The sequence below is a fragment of the Diuraphis noxia genome, unplaced genomic scaffold (genome assembly GCF_037042655.1).
Source record: "Diuraphis noxia isolate RWA-SAM2 unplaced genomic scaffold, SU_Dnox_SAM2 contig0001, whole genome shotgun sequence".
Lineage (NCBI taxonomy): Eukaryota > Metazoa > Arthropoda > Insecta > Hemiptera > Aphididae > Diuraphis > Diuraphis noxia.
The window spans coordinates 74,493,670-74,521,264 of NW_028301711.1; the positions used below are offsets into that span (position 1 = coordinate 74,493,670).

The window sequence follows — 27,595 nt, forward strand, 5'->3', positions numbered from 1 at the left end:
AAAGTAAGATAAAAGATTTGTAAAATTAAAATCACAAACTTATTTTAATGCTTTAAATTACACGGGGGCTGAAATATTGTAAATTAATATACACTTTATTTACTAAACTATAATATTATTTCATTATTGCTATAAAGTAGTTATTTATCTACATTATTAAAAACGTATTTTTATGACAACATAATATAAAATAGGTATATAGAAAGCTTTATGCTTACGACTTACCTATCAATAAACTTCTGTGATTAAAATTTGATTTTTACATTACTCATCACCAAAAATGTTTAGTACAAACCTGCCTACCTAAATACTTAATTGTTGATGGTTTAAAATACATTAAAAAACAAACAGTAGGTGCAGCAAAAAATTGTATTAGATACGACACATTTTTTTAAGAAACTGGTTGGTGAGTAATAACATTGAAAAATGATTCCACTCATAAGAAGGTCGAAGGGCCAGGGATACAGTAGATGGAAAATCGAATTTTCACTAAAATAAAAAAGGATAACTTTGTATCTGTGCTATATTGTTTTGTCTTTTCGATTTCATTTATACGACAAAAAATTATTTAATTTTGAAAAGCTTGAAAATATCTGTCTTTTCAACAGTTATCAGTGTTATCACATTTTGTGTTAGTGATTTATAAAAAAATTAATTCGATATTGTGCAGTTCGAGTTATCTTAGTCTTATGATAGAAAATTTGTAATCAGAAAAAGTGGTTCTTACCAACGTTAAATTATATTTATCACACTATTTACGAACATGACGAGATGTCTTTTAAAAAACAGATGACAAGAAGTGTTTTCAGTTGCGTATCAGATATTTTAAATGGTACGAGATTTATAAGAAAAGAAATTTATGCATATTTATATATGCATAAAAATATTTTATAAATTTTATTGAATTTTACAAATTTATTTATTTTTTTTTTTAGATTTCACGAAGAGGAAAATACGAACATCCGACGACCTAACCAAGTATACCCTAGTTTGTTGTAATAAATTTATTATATTATCCATTATATGATTTTACAAACTCGTATACTTTAATTAGTGTGATTGGATTAAGAATGGATGAAGAATGGATTACCATATTGAATGACAATTTAAACTTTAAAGTCATTACAAGTTGTATTTTTGTGTAATATACTTGTTATTCATTATTTATTGTGTTCAGTTAAAAATCGGCAAAATGATCTTGATCAACACCACTGCACATAAGATTAGCGTCCTCTTCGACAAAGGCTTCGAAGTTATGTGTGTCTGATGGACTAGTAAATTTTGGTATGTGTGGAGGTACCATATTCTTATTATAGAGCTTTATCCAATCTATTTTGATAAACCATCTGAAAAAAATATTTGAGTAAAAATATTTATCAAATATAACTTTAAAAAAATTAATCATAACATGTATAATAAATATATAACTTGTGACCGTTTTTACACAAAATGCATTTTCTATTTTTTATAGATATCTTAGGATAACATGTTTACATTTAATTACCATTGCTCTTAAAATCACAATATTTGTTTACAGCATAACATGATTTTATTTAGGTTTATTTCATAAGTACAATATTTTAACGAGAAAAACTATATTTACTACGAAACCTAGCTAACTGAAGTTAGCTTACCTACAAATTTGACATATATCTTATGATAATTAAAACTTGACATCAGGAATTAAGGTTAATTTTTATTTGATTTTTTATAAACTAAATATGAATTTCTTAAATCATAGGCGACAATCACTATTAATTTGTTGATGTTACATTTTTACATTTGGAGGAAGTGGTTATTACTACACTGATAAAATGCTACACAATCAAAGTACTGTAATTAATTTCATCGATCGGTAATTAATACTAATGAAATGTCTGTCTAAACCTTTTTGAATAATAACGAATTCCAACTAGCTTAAATATTGTAGAGAGTTCAAAATTATTAATAATTATATTACGTTTAAAATTGTAAAATCGTAGTTATCTATAAATATGAATTCACTTAGGAACTTATCACCTGAAAATTTGTAAGAATTTGTAAAGTCATGTACTTATTTACAATATACAAATTACGTTGTTTATCTGCCTCCGAATAATGAAATATCTTACCTGTGGTATTTAATGTCAGTAATTCCTTTTGTTAAGTTTCCATATCTCTTTGTGAGGTCAACTCGTAGTAAGTTTTTTATAAGATGTGAAAGGTTCGGAGAAAAATTGATTGGCATTCTAAAACTGCCGCTCAAGATTTTATAGAATAGTTTCTTTTCGTTGTCAGCATTGAATGGCACTGACCCAGCAATCATTTCAAATATGATTATGCCTAATGCCCACCAGTCCACTGGTTTTCCATACGGTTTAATTGCTATGATTTCTGGTGCTAAATAGTACGGTGTACCACAAAGGGTGGTTGTTCGATTGGAAGTTATACGCTTGCTCAATCCGAGATCTGTTAATTTTATAAAACCATCACCATCAATTAACACATTTTCCGGTTTCAGATCTCTATAATAATAATAATGACATAATATATTATTAATATTTTATATTTATCAATAAGAGAACTCTAAACCAAATGTATAAACATACGTATAGTACATGGAACTGTTTACGATTTTAAGAAAAGTATCTATTGAATAAATTTGAAGTCCATATAAAAATCGTTATTTTAAGAAAAGTGTTCTAAATTATTTTTTTCGCAACTAAATTTTGAGCTTAAACAATTTGGTCTATTAGATATTTTAATTGATAACATTTTATAGAAATTGTAATAGCTTTGATTTTTAAAATGTAACAGATATATTATGTGTTAAGTACTCGTTATCAGTTTTTCAGTACCTAACTCGCGTTGTCATGGTGATGGATTTAATATTTAGATAAGGTTTTTATGAAATATTTCAAATTAATATATCTTTAATATAGGTAGGTACGGCTATATATATTACAATATGGTCAAAATCCCTTAAAAAAAAATAAACCCATATCCATACTTCAGCCATACGATATTATAATTTCTGTCATCGAGCTTATTCTATTTAAAAAAATATTATTCATCACCTATAGATTATATCCAGCGAATGTAAATATTCTAGTGCAAGGACCATTTGACCTGCGTAAAACATAGCATGCAATTCGTCAAGTACACCTCGTTCACTCATTAAACCAAATAAATCTCCCCCTACTATGAACGGCATCACGAAATATAAGTTGCATACGTCCTTTGCACAATACTCCATTTGTATAATGAACGGATGTCGTAAATTTGATAATAGTTGTTTCTCATTAGCTACGTGTTGTAAATAATTTCGCTTTAGGATTTGCTCTTTCTTCATAATCTATGAATACATTTAAATAATACATAATTGATTCTTTGTCATTGATACATATTATCGGATATCACATAATATCTTCATTAATGGTATTATGACTAAAAAAAATATGATCAATATCAAATGTGATGAACTAATAACCATCAAGTGAAGAAAATGGTCCAAAAGAAATTTAAGAATACATTTTTGGTAAGTGGGTAACAACACATAAATTCTTTTTTTACCTATAAGCTTTAAACAAAAACTTATTATACATCAACGATTACGACTGAAGAAAAGGTCACTGAGTCTAAACTAGACTATGAGTCAAAATTATATTAGGTTGATTGTTTCCTTCGTAATGTTATTGTAATTGGAGACAACCAAATTAAACTAGTTTTTTTTATATATATTCACAACGTAACGATATCGTTTGTAAGAGTTGTGAAGAAGTATTTCTAGTAATAACTAATGACCCAATAAGATCGTAATTGTATAGGTGAAAACGGGGGTAGGGGTTTGCGGGATTGGTCCTCTAAAACTTTAACGGCATTCCCATCAAAAAATTATTTTGACTTCTTTAATAATGTTGTTTGGCCTAGATATTTTTTTTTTTTTGTTAATTTGTCCCCATCTCTACCCCCCCCCCCCCCACCGATATTTCAATGGATTTCACCTATGCGTCACGTTAATACAATTTGCAGGTAGTTTATACGTTTGAATTGCGTATATGGCCCACGATGGAATAAATCTAACATTTAAGTATCGACTTATATGAGTTCACTTGAGGTTTTACCAATGTTTTTTTGAACTCTAAGTTGTCAGTTGTGTCATTAATTATTTCGATCGTGGAACCCAAAATTCGTAGATTTGTTTGTAAAGAATGGGAAATGATCATCCACTTACGTGTCAAATCGATTAGACGATGATTCTTCACAGATTGGATTTTTCCTTGAGGAATTGATTCTAAGTTTAAAGAAGAATAATATACTTACGTAAAAATTTGGAAAATTGGTAACAACGTCAGAATGGAGTGAATATATGACGGTCGTAAAATCATTTTCATCAAAACAAAAAAAATCACCAAAACTAAAGAAATTTGTTTTTTGTTTTTGGATTTTTATTTTCAACAGTTATTAGTATGTAAAGGTAGTCATTTTTACGCAATTATTGACAATAAATTCATGAGTGAATTTTGTTTTATAAGTGTCTATGGTTTATGTTCATTAAACGATAAAAAATTGAATTTATAAAGAAATTATGACACTTAAACAGCTATTATAATATACCATATAACCAAAAACAATCTACATTTCAATCCATAGTATATAACAGTTGATTTCGAAATTATTATTCTTAAAGTTGTACTTTCAGTATGGCCTTTTCAAAAAATAATTGAATGTCGAATTTAATTTACCTAAACATGGAAAATAAAAATTCAACACTTGAGCACAAGTTCTGACTATAAAGAAAATAAATGGTTGAGAATTAATTTTGACCGATGTTTTTAGACATGATATATCTTTTTGTTCCTTTGTAGAAGACTTAAATTTTATATCATTTTTACCTGTATGTGAAAAATATAAGACATTTTTTTTAGAATTACAAACGTCAAGATAAAACCAACAACGAACGATTATGATTATAATTATTATTATTTCACACATATTTATTTTCAATGAATTATTCAATTAAAAAATCGTCATCATTTCAATTTAAAATTTAAATTTCTTAAGCAAAAGAGTACAAACAAATATATATAAAACTAATATAGGTAATAGGAAAATCGAATTATGAAAAAGATCAATAGTAATTTTTCAGAATTTTCTAATAATGCTATACCAATATACAAATAAAAAAAAAATAAAATATGAGTATTGATAAAAATTGTTATCATTAAAAATATCAGGTAATTAGATTGATTGATTGTAATATCATAATATGTTGTACATTAAATTCAATGATATTAAATCAATATCTAAAAAAAAAACTATTTTTTGTGAAATTATCAGCCTATATTACTAAGTTTGTGTTATGATTTTATTGCGATATTAATGTAATTTATTTTACTAGGAGTAACCAAGTAGGTGTGATTAGTTTTTACGAAAGTATTGCTTTTAAAAATGTCACTGTATGAGTATACCAATATAATAGTATACTTACAAAGTTTCAAGTAAGCCAAATAATATTTTTAAATTACAGCAAAATAACTAAAATTGTTATTCTTTGTTTCAATTATAGTTATATTCAAATTAGAATTTAAAATGTACCTATATAAGAAAATTGTGTTTATATACATATATTTTAGAATTTTTTGATCACATGGTTAACTATTTATAAAAACTAAAAAAATACAATCTAAATATTTTAAAAATTGTTTTATTTACGAAAAATATTAATATAAACATAAAAAAAAAATTTAATCTCCGGTTATTTTTTTTAGTAACATCAAATACACTATACGATTTTTTATATTAGACAAATTACTGGACAGCTTTTGATCCACACCCCCCAAAAGGAACTATCTAGATGAAATGCTTTTTATAAAAAACTACGTTAATCGTAATATTTTCATAACTCCAAAAAGTGATTGTCACGCGTAAATTTCTACGCTCAAAAAATAAATTATACATTATAAAAATTGTCTATGAAAACATTTTATAAACAAAATCCTTTGAAATCGGCCAAAACCGCCTCCTACTGTTAAATTCCGGTTAGTGTAGAGCTCTAATAAAAACCAAAATAGTTTTAATGGAAACGAAAACTAAACCTTTTTCATTTTGACAACGATGCACGCTCGCACTGGCACACTGGGTGACATACTGACATGATATAAAAATTATAAATGCCAATAACAAAACGATTATTATCAACGGATGAGTTGTGATACATCACCGAAATTTTATAAATAAATAAATAATTACTATGACTGAAACTAAAATTAATTGATTAGGCTAGATTTTATATTAATTTTTTGTACAAAAAAAAAAAAAATAAATAAATAATTTACATTAAAATATAATTGATTACCTGTTGCGAAAGCTGGAACTCAACAACCATATTATTATGAGTTGTATTGTTAGTAACTAATTAAACTTTGAAACATTATAAATGCCTTCTCAATTCTTACTTTCATAGCTAAAAATTGTCCAGGATTCAATTTGTGATTGACTAACATAACACGTCCAAAAGCACCCATGCCAATAGTTTTATGAAATGTGAAGTCATTAATCGAAGACTCGTTCATTGGTTTTCGTTTTAAACGATCTTCGAAATTGATCTTTGAACATTCTAAATATTCTTGAATTTTATCTATATCTTCTAATATACAGTTATTATTGTGTGCAGTAATGCTGGTGTATGGAACACTTACAGTTTTTTTTATATCGCTTTTGGACATGATATAATTAAAAAAATTTGTTTTTCAAACGCCGTTGGTCATGTTTGATTTGTATTGTTTTTAACACCCGTATCTATTCATTTAAATAAGAGTGTTTACAGTTGCCTAGGTTTAATTCTGATCGCGTTTTTATAACAAACAAAATATAATAGCAATTAGATCAGAAGTAATTAATGATATGATTTAAACTTTGCACTGTGTCTACTTATTTTGTTAGGAGTCCGCAAGCGAGTCAATATCTATATCAAACTTTTGATTGCGGAATTGGCTCATACTTCTCAAGTTCTAAAAAAGTGTAGCAAACAGCGGATAAAAAATATTAATGACTACTAATGACTTTCATAAGTGAGTACTAAAAAAAATCAGTTCTTATTCTGGTTATGGTTAGAACCAGTACTCAGCGGTTTATTTCTAATAAATGTTTAATGAACTATCAAACCTGTAAAATACCAAATTTGATGTCAAATATTTATAAGATTTGTCTATATTAATGAACAATACGTACGTGTTACCAAGAAGAATGAACTACGGTACATGGCAGTGGTGTAGCTAAATAGCGTATTCATAACGCCGTATTGTCACAAAAAAAAATAAAAATAAATAATAATTTTGAAAGTTCAGAATTATACTTCACGTATATTTTTCTAAAACACTTTTCGATTGTACAGTACTGATTTTAAGTTCATTCGTTACCAGCGTCTATATCAGTTCTACAAATTATGTACATTTGTATTTGGAAATTTTCAGTGCAGATTCTGTGTTGCTTATAAAGCAGATTTTTGAAATTGAATTCTCGCGTAATTTAATTCAGTTTGATAACAATTAAAAATATATTTCTAAACAATATTTGAAAATCATGTTAAAATCAGTTTTAATATAATTTATTCAAGCTTAGAGTATAAATTTCTGTATATTTTTATATACTATTAATTATAAACCAACATTAATTTAAAAATTTGATATGCATCATGATTTATTCATACGCTGATCACTTGTTTTCTATATATATATGTATATAAGTGTTTATGACTGAAAAATAAATCTTTTGAAATCCGAAGTATTTACAAGTTATAAATCATATTTATGTCTTAGTTATATATAATTCGTCTAAACGAAACATGTAACTATATTTAGTGCGCTTCAATATTTCATATTATGCCTTTTCCATTAACATCCACGAGTTTACACTTGCAATAGCTTTAAAATAAAAAAAGTTTCAGTTTGACACTCGTTTGATTTTAATGAATACGTTAATACATTATCATTAACAATAAAAATATTCACCTTCAGTACTGGCAAATGATGACGGGTACTACCTCTAAAAATTTCCAAAAATATAGTAAATATACATATTTTAATTTTATGTTCACCAAAACTGTCTGGTAAAAATAATGTAGAACAGTGTTCATCAAAAATAATATCTTCTTGTTACTCATTTGACCTAAATATCTTGAGGTTCTCAAATTTTGTCTTCGCATATCACTAGCGTATGTGTTTATTATAATATGCACTAATTATTATTTATCAAACAATTTAAGCTCGTCGTCCTGTTTTATGCGTAAGGTCGGTAAACATTTATGATTTTGTTATTTTTGTAATTGACTCTACATTTACGTTATTAACTAAATGACAATATAATTGACAGAAATTTGGTATTTATTAATATTAAATGTTGAGGGCACAGACACAATAAAAAAAACGACAAATAGTAACTATTTTTAGTTCTAAATTTAATTTATTTTGATACCTACGTAAAATTTGGTTTAAACTGCTTATACATTTGTATACAATTTCACTTAAGCTGAAAATTATCAATGTAACAATTAATTAATCCTAGTAAAATACATTGCATGTGTTTATAAAATTGAAGTACTAAGCAAAATGTTTATTTTCTAATACATTATTTCTGACGATGACGAATGTATTATTTTTAATGTTATTTAAAAATATATTTTTAAATGGTAAAATATATTTTCTAAAATCAAATCTGATCAATGATATTATGACTATAATTTATTCTGTTTCAGTTATCAATTCAATTTTATTCTTTAAACATGTTATACCTTTATGAAAAACAAAATATGTTCGACTATGATACCTATTTATTATGATATTTACTTTGAACTCTACGCCTGTTTATTAATATTTATTCTATCGTTATTCGTCCATTTAGTCGAATGCACACATTTTCCCAGTGGAATTTATCATACGTCATCACGGTCGCGATGTATAACATAAATTTGTGGTGTAAATTATAGAATATTACGCATAATATTATACCGACAAAGGCTCTCATAATCGTTTGTTCTCGTTCGACATGCGTACACCACAGACATGAAATATATGACATTGTACATTGTTATCGTAGAATCTGCAAGAATAGAGTTTGATATACACGTTTGCCCAATGATAAAGAAGGATTATTATATCAAATCAAACAATGTCCGCAAAGTCCCCCCTGGTTAGGCAGGACAACCACTGGTTGTTGAATGGACTCCAAACCAGTGACAATATTCCCCAACATATTTGTAACTAATGTTTATAATTTGCATCCTAATAATATGTCCACAACAATTCAAGATTCAATGGATGGGATGGGAGCTACTTTTCTATCCTTCAAGTTGTCATATTGGCTCAAATTCAAGTTAAAATTTAGCAACCTTATATGCCAAAAAAAAACTAACATTTTTTGACAGTAAAAATATGTGTATTTAATAGAAACAGTTTTGTTAATTTAAAAAAAAATAATAATAATAATATAATAATATATAGTAGGTAACTAATTGATTAGGTATTGATAAAAAATCTGGGGAATTATTGATTCCACCGAAACTACCTGTTTAGAAAAAAGGTTTGTATCGATTCCGCCGGCTACTGTTTATATTATTTACATATTGATTCCGCCGGACACTGTTTATCCTCCCCCCCTTGTATATGTATTTTATATAGTACATAATAAAAAAAAATAATAATAATTGTATAATTCAAAAATAAAAAATAAAATGTATATTCTAATTAATTCGTGTATGTGAATATATTATAAAATATTAAAATGTATAAAATGATAATAGTAATAATTGTATAATTAAAAATTAAAATGTGTGAATAAATGATAAAATATTAAAATAAAACGTGATGGAGCAATTTCGTTAACTAGATCGATACTGATTAGTAAAATAGTAACTAGCAGAGAAGTAATACGGAAAGATTCGTAAGTCCACATATTTTTAACAATATAAAATATATAAATATAGATATTATAGATATTAAGATATATCATATCTAAAGATAAGATTTCAGTCAGAATCGGTAATATATAGGTAATATACGATTTATAGCAATACGTACGGAATAAAATAAAATACCTATATTGACTCGTTTTATTTTTATTATTTTATACAAATTAGACTATACATTTTAGTTTTAATTAGTATACAATTATTATCATTTTGTATATAATTTATATATTATAAAGTATATTATGTAGGACTGTAATTTTAAAAATACATTTACAAATTACAAGGGCGGGATAGACAGTAGCCGGCGGAATCGATATGTAGATATTTTAAACAGTAGCCAGCGGAGTCGATAGCCGGCGGAATCGATATACGCCCAAAAATCCACCTAGAGTTGGTCGGATTTTCCCTTCTTAAGTTCAAAATGACCCCATCATTGAATCCAGTGAGCGGCGCCCACTATATTATAAAACCTTGTTGAAATTAAAAACGTAAAAACATATTATCTATTTTATATCTTAAAATTTGTTTTACCTTAGAACAAGACTTCCAAAACTCAAATTTCATCAATTTTTAGTTATATCACATTCAATAACACTAAATCAGTATTAAATTGTTTCATTTTTAGCTAATTTTCAAAGTAGTCTTAGAATAAGATAAAATGAATTTATACTAGGTATATAATGCATATGTTTATGATATCTATTGTTACTGTCATTGCGGACTGGTTCAATTTATCAATTTATACAAATTCGATAAATGCGATGTCCATCAGATAACGTGGCACGCGTACAATGTACCTAAGTTACTTGATATCAGTGTATAGACTCATTTTTCATAGTTATTTATTGCCTTTTTCTATCTAAGTATTATATTTGTGGGATATACATAGATACACGAATTTACAAAAAAATATTTTGTTTTCTGAAAAAAATTCAAAAATTCGAGAAAATGCGGAATGGTGTCGCAATCGGCTTTAATTCATCTGGCAATCGACCTGTTGACTACCCCTATAGTATACAGTATAATTATTTTAATTCATCCAATAAATCAAAATAATTGCCTTATTTAAATTTGCGGAATTCTTGCACTAAATAAATAAATCTAATTATTGTGTGATATGTTGAGAGCAAAACAACAATTGTTAAAAATGTGGCGATATTACATTTTATAATTTATGATAATATTATGATATTGCAGCTATAAAATGAAATTAAATACTGCTATATTTTAGTATATTATGATAGCAATATTGTACAACCACATCTAAAAATATAACAGCGTTATATTCACTTAAACAATTTTATAATCCAATATGTGTATATATATATATTATATATAAATGGCTTATTGGTCTAAGAGAGTAAGATTTAATAATATGTGTATATTTAATTGTAAAATAATATGTAGGTATGTCTGCGAGTATTTAAGTTTTTAGCTATTTACATAGGAATACATAGGCGAAAATCTCTTTAAAGTATTTTAAGCTCAATCTTTAAATCGCCTTTTCTAAACACTACCAATTTTTAGTCACAATAGTCTTATTCTAATGGTGTGAATATTTTAATATAATATTTATAATATAATATAATATAATATTTATAATATAATATAATATAATATTTTAATATTTTAATATCCAGAAGGTAATAGTATTATGTTATATCAAATATCCAACCACCTTGCTGAAGCACTCAACCCGGACCCCAACAATATACACAAGATCATACTATTTCTCAGACAAACGAATCTTATAAACAAACTGTAAATTGTAAATAATACTATTCACTTAACTCCTAATTATTACTACTTTGTCTTGTTTTAAATACTAAATCACTTTGTATATCTTTTTAAATATTAATGTAATATGTAAATATACTAATATATAATGTACTGTTACATCCAATGGCCATAGACGCCGCGGATAGTTGTTTAATAAAAAAAAAAATAGTATTATGTGAATTAGCATTTCATGTAATACGTAAATGATAGTAACCAAATAAATGAAAAATGCACAGTTTCAATACTAAAATTATATTTAAAATAAATGTATCATAATATAATAATATTAGGTTACTAAAAATATTTATATATTATATATTTTATCAAATAAATATATATATATATACTATATGATTATCAATGTAATGATAAAATAATGATAATAAATATTAAAATTAAATATATTATGGAATTATAATATAAAAAAATGCATTTTGTTTTTATAGCAAAAACACTAAATGCCCTGTACAGAGCTTAAAAACTAATAGGTCTGTTAGTACAACCCCTATATAAAGAGCACAACATAATATTTTCTTACAGACATAATATTTCCACACTACTCGATACCAAAATTTAATTTACCCTTCATAACTACGCAAAAAATAATTTTTCTGCCTTGGAAAATGATTTTGGAAAATTAATTATTATAATAACGCCTTTCCGGGCACTCATAATCTTTACACGTTCTAGTCGCTCGCATCAATTAGTTGCTCGTTAGATAGAGGTTGTTCTAACATAACGTGTTTACGCACGCACAAACACTGAATAAAAAAGATATATAATATGTATGTATAACTCTACTATAATATATTAAAATACACTTCTAACTTACTTAAGAAGACGTTTCTAATACAATAATAATAAAATTATCTGAATATTTACAAGCGAAAAGTGAAAAGAAAAATTCTTGATCATTTTTAAGTTATTCATCAGCTATTGAAACGAATGACAATAACATTAATGTAATGACGACGTAACGGATTATTAATATAACAGTTTTAAGGTATTATAGTAGAACATTACAATATTAAAATATATAATACTATAAGATACGACTTTAGATACTTTGTGTTCAATATTATTATACAATATAATGTTTATCCAGGTAGGTACTATTAAAACAGATTTCGTCTTGTCTGTGCAACCGAAATTGATCGACAATGACACATTATGTGAGAGGAAACATAGCGAATCGATGAAGGGTTGTAGGAATGGCGAGCGAGAGCGAAATTATTAATAATTGTGCCTATATAATAGGTCGATAGAGAACTAACGTACTGATAATTTCGTCGTGTGAGGGCAAACGAGCATATTATTCTATCCTGTCGGTTTGGCGGCGAAAACAGTTATGCGCGTGTGATTCAGCCCTTTTCTATTGCAAAATACATATCATGATCAGACTGCGTCGTATAGTATGCCTATAATAGGTTATATTTCTAGTGAAGATATCGATGTGATTTATTCCTCTCAACCGCGAACTACGAGGTACGATACACTCGCTGTACTGAAAACCTCGATAAAACCTGTCCGTCACGGATGCAATTATTTCGCATTTCGTACCTATATGTCTTCGCGTACCCAGGAGTTATAACATGATATGGAGGTCACGACGTCATATGAACGTTGTTATCACGGTTGGTATCTAACCAAATTGGCCATTCGTCGCAGAAACTGAATAACGGCTAATAATAATCAAAATATTATCGCGAACGTCTATTCTGAGTACGGAAAACCTTCGTTCCGTCGACGGCGTGAAAGAATTATTTAATATATTATTTGATACTGTGTTAAAATATAGAAAAGCCACCAACCGGAGATTGATTTTATATTATTATAATAATTATGTTTTCGAGAATTAATTACGTAATATGAACGCATTTGTTGCATGCTTATCATAGAATATTGGAAAATAGCAACTACCATAATATTATATAGTATAATAATTTATAGTAAGTATATGAATTAATTGATAAAATATTATTTATTACCTTTTTTTTTTTACTTAGTATGGCCCATTTTAGTTTATTCTCTTCTTATTATTAATAATAATTGAAAAAATTACATAAAGATGTCGTTGATTTCGTATGAATAGTGCATTAAACCTTAATTAAAGTATAATATTATCTGTCCTGCAACGAGACATGATCGGAGGGACAGTATAATATTTGTATTATTATTATTATTATTATTATTATTATTATCATCATCATCATCATCGTCGTCGTCGTCGTCGTCGTCGTCGTCCATCATAATCATCGCGTTTTTCAGACAGATATTAGCACATACTACACAGACTGGACGAGAGATATTCAGTCGAACAACAGCAGAAAAATAACGATTCGACACTTGGAGGTAGGTAAACGTATTTTATATATTATAATCTTATAGAGATGATGAACGAAAATGACGAGACCCTGTAGAACGGATTAGTGACTCAGGAAAAACGTCATCTGACCGTCACGTAGGTATGCGAAACATAATACTTTTAACATTTTCTTACATCAAATAAATACGAATCGTTCTGACTGCACGCGATCTGATCACACGGACCATCCAAAAATGTATGCACTGTAATACCGTAAAAATATGGTAATCTAGTATTTCTGAACCGTCTAATATCCCGACCAAAATTAACAACGCAATAATAATAACAACAATAATAATAATAATAATGATTGTGATTTAAAAAAAAAAATATATGTATATGTAGAAATTATTATTATTATTATATGTTCGATGCGAGTGGTGATAGGAGTGTTTTGTATTGTATACACGATGTATGAAATGATAACATTATTTTAAGTGTATTTTACCTGACGATATTTTGTAAAAAATAAAGGCTGCTATTGCCATACCCCCCCTCCCCGGCGTCGGACGACCTACGTCGACTCCCGTCAGTTTATTCTGCCCTTGTGCGTGAGGAAACATCTCGCCGGCGCGGCCGCGATCACGTGATGCGCAGGATCGTCGGCGCATCCTTTGACCAGCCGCTTGGACCGGTAACACATGACGGTCAGCGCCAAGCTCAAGAAGCACAACACAGTGGAGGCGAGTGCTAGCAGACCGGCCAGTAAACCGGACCGCACGCACACTGAATTCTGGCTGTTGTCCGTGTAGTATCCGGTGGTCTCTGCAAATCGTACAATATATTATTATTATATTATTATCATCCATCACCATACGCGTTAAACGGGGTTGGACAGTCGCTCCTTTGAAAGTGGGCGAGCGGGTTGTAGGCGGTTAGGGTGGTCGTAGGATATTGTGATTGTGATGTACAAAAATAATTCGTATAAGGAGAAATAAAATATAATTATAATTCCTAATATCAAAATTGAGTTCGGCGCCACTGGGGTTGGGGGTTGGGGTTTAGGGTTGGGTCACGGAATTGATGGCATTACACGCTACAAGACGTTTAGTTATATATTCTAAAGTTGGCGCGAGACGAATGGCTGGACCACATTAACATCGTTGTTGTTGAACAATCCATCTCACGTGTCAGATTTTTCGCCTTGGACGTATATATAGATGACTCATTAACAATGTAGGTAAAGATGGATAACTTTTACAATTGTAGACCCCTTTTATAATTTGCTCATAAAAAATAAAATAGTTAAACGCGTCGCATTAATAATTATTGAAAAAGTAAACTATATATACTAAACCACTTTACCAGAGAGAATTTAATTATTTATAATTTATCATATGTTCGGTGATTATAATGATGTTAAAAAATGTCTACTCGACCCAAACAACACGCGGTGTTCTGCAGTTTGTATGTATTTACAATTACATCAGAAAATGTATATAATAAATTAATGTCCGTAACAATATAATTATGAAACGCGCACATTATTGTGTTTCAAATATTGAGTATCGTTAATTTCAAATTAATTTTAACGATACATAACGCATAAGTCCGTGTAAAAAACGTTAAGTTAACTTGGAAAAATAATGCATAATAATGTTATAGTTTTTAAGCGGCGTAAAAACAATAATTATAATGTTCTGAAATTGTGTCGTTATCACTATATCGGCATGGATTCAAATTGGATCCAAATATAAGGTGTGATCATATTAGATTTTTGAGAAAAACTACGAAGTGAGATCTTTTACCACCTGCAGTCCTCAATACATCACTAACGGCCATCATCCGTGTGGTAAACACAATTTTATCAATGTCACAATATTTGAAGCACTGCAGGTATCACGGACTATCACTGAGGCTGAGTATTAATATATATATGGTCAAACATAATATTCTTGTGGTTAAGGCGAATGAATTGAACAAAATATTATACGTCGGGGACTGCAGGAGAGGTCAGGTTAGGTTATGCCGACGAGTATACTAATTTATAACAAAAATAATAATTAATTGTGTACTCACTGTTGCTAAGTGCACTTGCGTCTTCACCGTTCTCACCCTCCTGGAGCACTCTCAACGACTGGAACAAGTTGATGTTCTGCGAAAGGGCCGCGGGTGTAGTTGCTACCTCTACGTCGGTGGATCTTTTCGATACGCTCTTGGCATTCCTCCAGTGACACGGTTGACTCTGTGCGTGGAGAAGAAAAAACAAACGAAACAAGATGGTCAGATTTAGTTAGATGCGACAGTCAATACAATAAGTGGTAAGTGAAGTACACTTTACATACAGAGTATAATGTAATGTTATAGGTAGTCAAAAATCGAGCTACAGCGATATTTTCAAAAGACTATTTTTTTTTTTTCATTAGGATAGAGAATCATTATATTTAATAACATTTCGCGACTTCGTTGATATATGCGAATTGCAAATATTAAATGAAGAATGAATTGGAGAATGAATCGGCCTTAAAACTAAGTACTTTAATCTTTTTTGTTCATTATCATCGAACATACGTAATTTATTTATTTATTTAACAGAGTTCTATCAAAGCCAAAGCAAAGGTGGTCAAATTATTGAGCTCGTGTTAAGTATCATTAAGTTAAAAAATAACAAATTGAATTCACTAAGTAAAATAATAATTAAACTCAGTTCAAAAAATGTAATCTACATTTTAATTCGTAGATATATATATATCACATATAAAGTATTTTATGCCTATTTCTAACTACATAATTTTATATTTTTGTCACTAAACATAATATTGAGCCCTATGTTATAATCATTTAAAACCATGTAATTAGTAATGAGTTAAAAAGTTATGGTTAAAAACCGAAATCGTTTTTAGCAATTTATGAATTATATAAATATTGTTGTATAGTCGTATAGTGTATAGTGTAGTCACTGATGATACGTTTCCGCTCGCATTTATTACTGTTCGGTCAAACGACACGCCTTATGGTCAAATTCGTTTAAATGGTGACTTACCGGACATCTGCCGTGACACATCCTGACATCACATTCAATGTAAAGTGCCGGTGACCCGGTGAACCTGAACGTTTTCATATAGGCGAACACTTGAGTCTCAAACACTTGACTTTCACTCCACGATCCTCTAAATCTACTGATAAGCTTGTCGTCGACGGGACACCTGCAAAAAATAGACAAAATGTCCGAGTTAAGTCATAGTTCAAAAACGTGGTGCTTGCCACTTTTCCACACAACCGTTTTAGACAAAAAAAACACTGTCGTTTATGAGGGGCTTAAAATAGGCGATTTAAACGACAGCTTAAGACAAATTTTTAAATAATATGTATTTTAAACAACTATTCGAACGCAAATTTCAATAGCAAACAATTTTTACTGATACCCAGTCACTTATATAATCATTTCTATTAGCAAAATATTTCAAAATCATAATATAGATTATTAAATTAAATGATAATGACACTGATCAGTATTTTATTACTTTTTTTTTTTTTATCACTGAAATCAAAAGAAAACAATATTTTGGATAAATTCCATGATATCCAATTGTTAATGTAAAATAAATCATGTATTAATTTTACATATTATTTTCTAAACAGCTGTAACTACCTTTTGTCTTATACTATTTCGATGAACAGATACTATAAGTCTCTGATTTTAGTAAGTTCAGCGTCTATACACTTAAAATTCAGAGGTATGACGTCCTCTTAAATATTTACTGTTTATTCATTGATTACTCTTATCATCCACAATATGGTATGTACACAAACAGATAAATCAAATACCCGGAGGTATAGGTAAGGTCCCCGACCGGAGACTTTTGACGACAGACCGACGCCATTAACAACGCGGTATTCGTGGTTTTAACACGACTAACTTATTATTATTATTATTACTATCGTCGCATTGATGTTGTAATAGTTAATGTTGATCATTGTAATATTTATTATTCGCTCACCCGTATTGATCGATAAGTTGAATCTTCTTCTGCGCTCCGTTGTGTGCGTAACAATCGTTCACCACAATATCGAAACCATCTGCAATCACATCCGGAAAAACCGTTAACATTATCGTTGTAAAACAATAATAATAATTTGTTCGATATTAATCATATTTAACGATACAATTGTACGGCGTTTGAGTGCCGATAGTTAGGCTACAATGGAAGAAAACACCTGTTCGCGCGCTTTATACCTTTCTGCGGCGGATATAGCAATTTATATTTTTGAAATTTTTTTTTTTATGCAACATGTTTCAGGAATGGTTTGCGTCGACATTAAACCGAAGGATTTAAAACGATGTCTGAAGAGTGCACAGGTGTATGCAATTCCAGTGCACGACTCGGCCATTCGTAACTCCATGTTACGATAAAAACAATAACGATATTATTATTATTATCATTTATAACTATCGCAAACATATTAATATATTATATAGACAACCTTTAAAAAAGACACAACACTGTCAACAGTGTTGTTTATTTGTGTACTACGATTATTATTAATTTACCGTCGAAGTGTGAATTATTTTTCGATGACTTTTTACTTAACCAATTTTTCTAATTTTCAAGTTTTCTAACATAGGTAATATTACTTTTGTGTAATTGGTATAAAATACAGTAAAATTATCGAAGTGTATATCGATTACTAAAATTTGACTCGCCCAATCAATAAAATACCAATTTACGAGCAACCCCCCGTTTACACTACATTCGTTTTATATCCATCGTAGTCGGTCAACGGTGCAGTGAATTCTAATGAAAACGACTCTTTGATCAAGAACGAGTGATCGCCACAGTAGGCATTTTCATAATATTATTATTATTATTATTATTATTAGCAATTAACGGCCATTACCGTATTTGCTTCTCATGTAGATGATCAAAGTCAGCGGGTCTCCCACTCGCACGGGTCCACCCACTCTGTTTCCTGTGGTGCCGTATCCGTACCGTATTTCCATGTAACACTCGGGCGGTGACAGCGTAAAGACAACTGGATTGCCGGTGGCCACCCTGCGAAAACGGAAAACCAGAAAACGTTGACACAATTTATCGATGTGAAAAAAAAATTGTCATCGTTATAATTATTTGATGATAATTTTTTTGCCGGTATCAATTAATTTAATATTCGACAGATATCGTCTACACGTACTCAACGTCTAAAAACGGAAATGTCACAGTCTTCCAAAAGTCGTAGCCGTATTCGCAGGTCACCTTGAAGTGTTCGTCCCATTCCTCTTCGATCATCGGGTTGTACTGTACGGTTACGGTGTTCCACATGAGATTTTTCTGGAAACAAAAACAAAACTCGTCTGTTCAAAATAACGCCAAAGATATATATTTCAATATTATTATGATATTGTGACACGGCGTAGATAACATTACGTATGCCAATAAATTGCCAAAAATTAGAATCAGACCAACAATAGCCTAAGCCATAAGCCAACAATACCTAGTTTTATCAGGCTATATATCTTGTATTATTGTGGCATAAAAATAATGCCCAAAATATTGAGACGCACCACACACGTACACCAATTAATAGTAATTTATGTACAGTAAATTATTTGTTCTCATTTTTCAAATCCGTCCCACTCATTCTCAAAAAAAATGTTTATTGATCACACACTAGCAAGTCATCACCAACCTATACCATACCGACTAGTCGATCATAATATTGTTATCCTTAAAGGAAGGCCAACTGTTATTCCATTAATATTATAATTTACAATTAACACATTGTTAGTTAATAACGAGCGAAATTATTGGAATATTTGCAATTGTAAATTGTATAAAATATATAGTTATGAATAAAAAACATATATTGCATGATATGTGGCTGATATTATAGTCAGAACTGAAGCTTACCGCTGGGTTCTTCCTGGCGTCCTCTTGTCTGGAGTTCTTTCCCAAGGTACCACAACGGTTTAGCTGTATGTAAAACTCATAGTAATCCCGACCAGTGCCGTTGATGTAAACGCAATCCGGGTCATATGAATATCCTGACGAGTACAGCAGACCGCCAAATGAGCCGTTGAAACCGATGCGGATTTTCATGTAATCGTCTTGGCACTCGGCTTCGATGTCTGCGAGAAACATTGAAAAGAAAAAAAGACGTAAACAAAAATAATAATAATATACCCTATTATGTGTTTTTTTTATCATGATTGGGGTTAGTGTAATAATTGAGGTAAAGAGATGAAATAATGATTCCAGTAGGTATAATTAGCACATATTTTTACTAACGAAATTTAAGAACTAAAATCCAAATAGTTTACTTTATACGATAAAGATATTGTTGTGTGTGATTCTGCCCAAGGAAAATATTATATAGTTTTGGCTTAACGTTGAATTTATTTATAATTATTTATCAGCTATTATGTTTGTAATAATATTTAACTCTTCAAGTTTAAAGTTAATGTAAAAATGAACAATATTTACCATATTACATGATTTGGTTAAAATAAATAAATTATTACCATCTATGTCACACATGATTTAGTGATAAATACAACTTTCAATTAAATAACAATTAACCAATTCGTTAAACATTCGTCTTACTTAATTTTCACTTTTGTGGCTGTACTGAGTTAACCAAAACCAAAAAAATAAAAATGCAATTAATTTTTAGTCTCTACTACGGTAATGGACACTTATGGACCTATGAGATTTTAGAAGAACATACTATTTTTTTAGATAAGTATGTATAATGATACATACAACAGACATTTTAAGTTAAGCAGATTTTTTTTTTTTAAATAAGCAAATAATAACTAAAAGTATATGGATCTATGGCGAACGCTAGACATTGAAAATGTATATAAATATCTTACGATGACCACAACCATTTCAACGCAACATTTTAAAATTAATTTTGGTGTTCTCCAGTTGGCCCCAACAATGTTATACGGGAAATTAAACGTTATCAACCGGAATAGTTTTCAGTGTATGGAATGTGCAGTTTTATTTTAATTGCAGCCGAATTGAGTAAAATGATGCACTCTTCCGGAAATAAAACGTGTCCTTTGTAAAGGGATTTTGAAACGACAGCCAAAATAATATGTCTGTTCGCAAATGTTTAATATATCACTACCTCAATGCCTAATAATAAACGGCCATGTGGACAACTTGTGACCAGTACAAAGGCTAACGATTACGGTTTGATTAACAATTTAATTTGTCATTATTATTATCAATTTATATTATAGTCTGATGCACATCAGCCTGATTGAAATGTTAAACAACAGTATTTCAATCACTTGTTTAGAAATATTACCGGCACTGCAGGAGTACAACAAAACACAAATTGCAATATCATTATATAAAATATTTGATTTTGTTCCATGTATTACGGTTTTACGAGAAGACCAGGTATCCATTGTAGTACATCGTTATAGAGTGATTTGGTTTTTAGTTTTGATTTTACTGTACGTTTTTTTTTTTTCGTGAACTTATAATGATTTTGGGACTTGTGTTATTATGTGTAAATTATTTCCATGAAATTGAACGTTTAAAGCAATAACGAATCTGCTCGGTGCGTTATGATTACTTTTACCGTTTAAAATTCGTAACCGAAAAGTCCATTTTTTTGCTCCGGTCGTTCATAGTTGTAATACATTAATATATTATTATTTTTATATTATTACGTCGTCCGCAGAGTAATAAGACGGAAATACGACGTACAACTAAAGTTGTATTTAACCAAGTTGTGTTTATTTTCAAATATTCAGTACGGTTATTCGATGTAACTTATAAACTTAATACGGTTCTCTGAACAATACAATATATTAATTTTTAACGGATCAGATTCAGTTTAGGAAGATAACATTTTTAATTAATTTTTTCTCGCATTATCGTATTCAATAAACCCTATTTATAGAACAAGTTTTCCACAGAATTGAAAATATTTATTTCATACTCTTATACGATTATAGACCATATTATATTATGTGCTTATAGCGTTATTCGTTATAACTTATATAATATGCAAGAATATTACATAATATTTCATGTATTTTAGAACTTACATCAAGTGATGAATTTTATTTGGCCTTTATGAAGATTGTATTAATAATATCCATTTAAGCGCAATAGGGTATATAAAGGTACGAAATAGAAAATATTTATAATCTTTGAATTTTGGACCTTTATCAGGATTAGGAATAATAAAATGATTATAATTTATTGTTTCAACTTTTGAGAACTGCTGCCAAATTCCGCTCAATGTACCATGTGTGGGCCACATCGCTGTTCTACAACATGTAGAATGAGTTATACACCATTGTAACGTAACATTACAGTGTCGTTTCCAGGGGGTGGGCTTTTGGGCTTAAGCCCCCTCGACATTTCAGGTGAGATATTTTTTTTAGTAATGGGTAATGGGTTCATTTCATAGTGATAATGTCGAAGAGAGAGCTTAAATTTAAAATTGTGATGATTTATATTAATATATTGAATGCATAATACATTAAATAGTATGTGTATATACATATATAATTAACATTAATTAATTAATATAATTAATATATATATAGTATATGTATGTTTTTTAATTATTTCCTATTCTCCTATAGAGCTATGCATAAATGTTTAAGCTCCCCTCCCCCTCCCCCGAAACCAATTCTTGGGTAAGACACTGTAGAATTATACATTATTGTTATATACTTGGGTATATATGTTGTTTTCTTAATGCTATTATAATTCACCTCTAACGTTTCTCAACTTCCCGCACAATATCAAAGAAATCTACGACGAAGCACAAACCCTAAACGTCATCAAGTTCATAATTATATGCAACCTCATCAACAAATTCTGACTTAGCCAATCTACCTTGCAAATACAATTAATAATTTAACTGTAAATATGTAAATTTGTTTTTTATATTTTTTCTTTTCTTCTCAATTGTATACATATTTGAATATCAAATCTGCTTTTTATTTAAAAAAAAGAAAATGTTGGCTAATAACCTTAGCAGTGGAAGCCTGTAATCTTTTAAATAAATAAAAAAAATCACCTCTGAGCTATTTTAACCTCCCATCTGCACTTTTCTTCGACTAGCACGAATTTTTTTTCATATAACGAACGAAAATGTTCATTGTTTTAAAATTGACGCATAAAATGACGAAACTCATTCCAAAAACCGATTGAGTTACCTATTAAAACCTACAGATACGTGTGTGCAAAACGTAACTTTAATTTAATGTCGTTCACAATGAATTTCGTCGCGAGCGCGTCGTAAAGTTTTGTGCGCTTGTTTCGGGACACGTCTGCTTTTATTCGCAATGTCGCGGCGGTGCAACTATAAATATTCTATATAGGATGGTGATTGTATAGCGTTGATTGGGCAATTCAAATAATTTAAGTCGTTTCTGCCGACCTACGATCGACAATAATAAAGAAAAGTGAGAAGACAAAAAAAACAAACGTTGGTGCTTAATATGTTTGACAACACGTGGCCGTCCTCGGGCGTTGCGGACTATTTGCTCGAGTCTTTCATTGAAATGATTTCATTGATTGTCGTGCGTATTTTCGACTCAGTTTGCCCCGTCACTAAATTATTATAGTCTATAATACGACTTTATCGAGCGGTATTTGATATTTTTTAATTTATGAAAGAATTCAATAATGTAAGGTTTCATAGTAATTTTTGTTAATGCTTAACAAAATATTTAAAAAATTTATATAAATACGCTATATTAAATAAGATTTTTAAAATATGAATTATTGGCGCCTTATGAGTTATTATCAATATGGCTGATAATTTGATAAAAACAAAGGGGTCAATATTTATACAAATTAATTAATTATATTACTCGAATTTATTAATATATGAAAAACAACTATGATGTCATTTTTGATTATGTATATTACTATTATACACAATAGTTACTTAATTAGTATATTACATAATTTAATTTTACAATTACTTTTTTTTAATCCTGGTGGTCGCACCGATTCAATCTAAATTCGATGCTGCTCACAAAGATTTATAATATTATATAATCATTTGTTAAGCCACGTAGATTTAGATTCCAAACAAATCGTGTATGATATACGCGATGAGGGTCATATCAATTTGATAACACATTTATGAATACGATTAGATGACATATACTAGTTAGCTCGTGTCAAGCCAGTCGAGCTCAGGCAGTGACGCAATATTTATAACTTATAAAAAATCCTAACAAACAATATTATAACTATATGTAATTTACAATTTACGTTTCAGTCATTGGCTATGATTATAAACTCGAGATACATTTTATAGGAAGTTTCCATTGAATCTATGCAGTTATTTCGTGAATTAATCGTCATCGTTGCTGGTGACAAGATATACAACACGACATGCCAACTCGGAAAGGTCGTAAAGTTTCATTCACGCGGAAATCACGCTCGCTGAGGTGCAATTGGCCGGAGCCATCCGCATTAAATGGTGATGTGATACGGATTGCGCGAGAGGAAATGCAGTGAAATGATCGATAGGTTGCACGATCTACCGTGGACAGGTGATGTATCAAATGATTGTTTTCAGTCTTAAATTGCGCGAAACCATTATTCTATATAATATCGTAATTACAAAAACATTGACACGATGCTTACAACTTAGTAGTTGATTTGAATTTGTATTCAAATATACTTAAGATTGAAAATTTCTGTTAATAAACTCTCCACTTAAGAACAGCAGGTTTTTTTTACATTGGAGAAGCAATTTTAATATTCCTAACGAATATAAGATTGTTCGAACGTATACCAATAATGCTATATTACCCATATTATACTGCGGAATACAAACGATTTTACTCTATTTTTCATATTTGAATACCTTTAATTTAAAAATGGCATCAATAGTAAACTAAAAAGTTATATTTAAAATATAAATGTTAATACTACAAAAAATAATTTAGCCTTCAACAGTTTATTTTAACATACACGTATTTAATTATTTTTATATTTTTAATAATATCTATGCATGATGTTTAGGTTTGATTGGCAGTTTTTTAGTTAATTATGTTAACGGTCCTTAAGTAAAATTCATTAAATTTAAAACTATTAATAAACAGTGTGTGTTGTAGACGTATTTTTTATTATATATTATTTCAACCATGGTTTATCTGACTTGTAACCTATTAATTGAACGTTATATGTACACAATTCTACAAATAACCGATTTTTTAATACAAAACTGGGGCATCTGTAAAATTGGGAGTATGAAAAATGTTAATATCTCCCATACCTTCTATGTACCGATTACCCATGCACTTCGATAACTGCGCCTAATGCACTATATGAAGCTATATCGAATAATAAATACAATAACGCAATAAAATCTCGTAGATTTTTATTTTTGCCTTATTCCGTCCAGCGTTTAAATATGGAACGACAATTACGTCTAATTGTAGCATTTATGAATATAATTATTTTATAATGATTTACCCGATTTATAATATATTTATTTTATTCGAATTTATAGCCCATTTAAATCGGATTAATCATTTTGAAACATTATGTTTATAAGTTATATAATTATATTGTATTAATCTGGATATTAATTTCTATCGTCGGCCAGTTGAGTGTAACTCTCCCACCAAATCGCGCGTGCATTAACAAAACTACCAGTATACTATTTTAAGTTTTTATCTTATTTTTTTATCCAGGAATTATCTATATGTGTATGTATGGCGTTTTTCTTCTTTCAACATAATCGTGGTATGCACAACAGGTGGTATACCACAAGAAATAATAATATACCATAACGGTAACCCGGGACGCTCGCGTAAGAAAATAATAATATGTTGTTTGAATATAACCTAACCTACCTACTATTATAATATTGTTATAGTTTCAATGACGCCGATGCTTAGAACTGTTATTAAGCGTTTTTTTTTTTATGAACAGAAGCGCCGTTTTTATTGTCTCGATTTTTAATTCGGACGCCGCTAAGGTTTTAAGAAAAGTCGTGGCACATTTTCGCCGCAAATTAAATTCATAATTTACAGCCACTGGTGTAATCCTGCACAAGCGGATATACCCAATACCGGGTACACCACTTATCAGCCAATTTTTGACGAACAAAACGATGGCGAAAAAAACCAGACCGTAAAATATATCATATTATAATAATTTAATAGTTATCAAGTAGTTCCGATGATAGCGTTCTTAGATGCACAACTACATTAAATTTTCTACAAAATTATCGATCGGTTATCGCCGTCATCGTCGCTCTAGCTGTTCCCACTTGCAATCTATGTATTTATATTTATATATATTGATTTTTTTTCATCGAGTTAAAATGTCAATTCCTAACGGATCTCTATCTGTTTATACTATAAAACGATATTATAGCTGTATAACAGCATCGTTTCATATCATCTCCCGTTACAGTTAAGTGGTAATCGACAATCTCGCGTAACAATTGAACCAGCCGCACGTCTGTTTGTGAGTTTTTCAAAAATCGAATCTAAAAACCCACACAATAAACGTAGTTAAGCAAAAATATTGTACCTTGTGAACAGCGTAAGCGATCAGCTGTTTGTACAATTTAAACAGTATGTTTTAAGCTTCTAAACGCTTTTTTTTAAATTTTAAACCCATATACGGACTATAGAGAGGTATATAAACGAACTATTGATATATTTACAGGTCAATGTTCTCCCAAGCTTTTTTATTCAATCATTTCAACTTGTGCGTTTTAAAAATATCCATAGGAATTATAGGTATTGTAGGGATTATTGATATAATTATAAAATATTCAATTTGATTATTGTTTGACCGGTCGCTGCATGTGGTTTCATATTTTAACGTAATCATGTTTATACACGGAATTTAAAGTAAATACTAAATATTTTCAAAAACGGATGTATTATAAGTTATATATTCTAAAAAAAGTTATCGTTTTTCGATTTCACAATAGGAGTTTTACTGATTTAAATATTGCACCAGCAGTAGTTTAGAGAATCTCTGAAATAGGCAAACTACAAAATATGCAATCTGCGTCAATGAACTTCCACGACCGTGATGGCTGTTGTACCAGCGCAGTGTTCTGATGACTTGAGATCAAATTCGGGACGAATACGTTAGGTCCTTATCGTCATGTCATATCAATATAATCTTACTGTCGTGCGAATCTTTATGCAAATATCCCGTAATCGCTTTATAGACATATCTCCCGATCTTCGAGTCGATTCGGATACACATGCCCGTGCGTCTATAATAATAATATGATATTATCATAATGGTCCTTTACAGTTCTTGTACAGTACTCCTGTCTATTATTACGCGAGTACACAGGACGACGACGACGACGACGACGATGACGAATAATTTGCGGTTGTGAACCCCGTGGGAGACTTAAAAATAATACTTTATGGTCCATTAATTTCTTTCAATAGGGCTATTTAATAACGAGTACGAATTTCACGGTTTGCCCACCGTCCTCCGCCCCCCCCCCTCTAAACACCGGAGGTGTGTGTGTGTATTTATTATTTTTATACATAGATGTATAGGTATGCGCCAACTGTATACCAC

At 29.7% G+C, this 27,595-nt stretch overlaps 2 protein-coding genes across 2 annotated transcripts in view; both read right to left on the minus strand.

Moving 5' to 3' along the window:
* Nucleotides 1-1,177: 1,177 nt before the first annotated feature.
* On the minus strand, nt 1,178-6,707 carry LOC107166698 (cAMP-dependent protein kinase catalytic subunit beta-like). Its single transcript, XM_015515468.1, has 4 exons — nt 6,438-6,707; nt 3,057-3,334; nt 2,112-2,504; nt 1,178-1,346 (listed from the first exon to the last, which is right to left on the minus strand). Exons 1-4 carry the CDS (start codon nt 6,705-6,707, stop codon nt 1,178-1,180), a joined length of 1,110 nt encoding a protein of 369 aa, XP_015370954.1.
* A 5,254-nt stretch (nt 6,708-11,961) lies between these two features.
* LOC107166701 (uncharacterized) overlaps nt 11,962-27,595 on the minus strand; it is an 82,170-nt gene continuing 66,536 nt past the window's right edge. The window contains exons 5-11 of the mRNA XM_015515470.2: nt 19,940-20,157; nt 19,224-19,360; nt 18,930-19,084; nt 18,032-18,110; nt 17,074-17,236; nt 16,110-16,275; nt 11,962-14,855 (exon numbers count right to left, since the gene is read on the minus strand). Of these exons, the coding sequence (XP_015370956.1) occupies nt 14,620-14,855; nt 16,110-16,275; nt 17,074-17,236; nt 18,032-18,110; nt 18,930-19,084; nt 19,224-19,360; nt 19,940-20,157 (1,154 nt within the window). The 3' untranslated portion in view covers nt 11,962-14,619. The remainder of the gene's footprint in view (nt 14,856-16,109; nt 16,276-17,073; nt 17,237-18,031; nt 18,111-18,929; nt 19,085-19,223; nt 19,361-19,939; nt 20,158-27,595) is intronic.

Excerpts from the sequence above, each read along its gene's own strand:
- LOC107166698 (XM_015515468.1), bottom strand. The coding sequence starts at position 6,707 with ATGTCCAAAAGCGATATAAAAAAAACTGTAAGTGTTCCATACACCAGC. Across the intron at positions 3,335-6,437 it reads GACAATTTTTAGCTATGAAA|ATTATGAAGAAAGAGCAAAT; the intron begins GTAAGAATTGAG and ends ATGTATTCATAG. Across the intron at positions 2,505-3,056 it reads TCGCTGGATATAATCTATAG|AGATCTGAAACCGGAAAATG; the intron begins GTGATGAATAAT and ends TTATTATTATAG.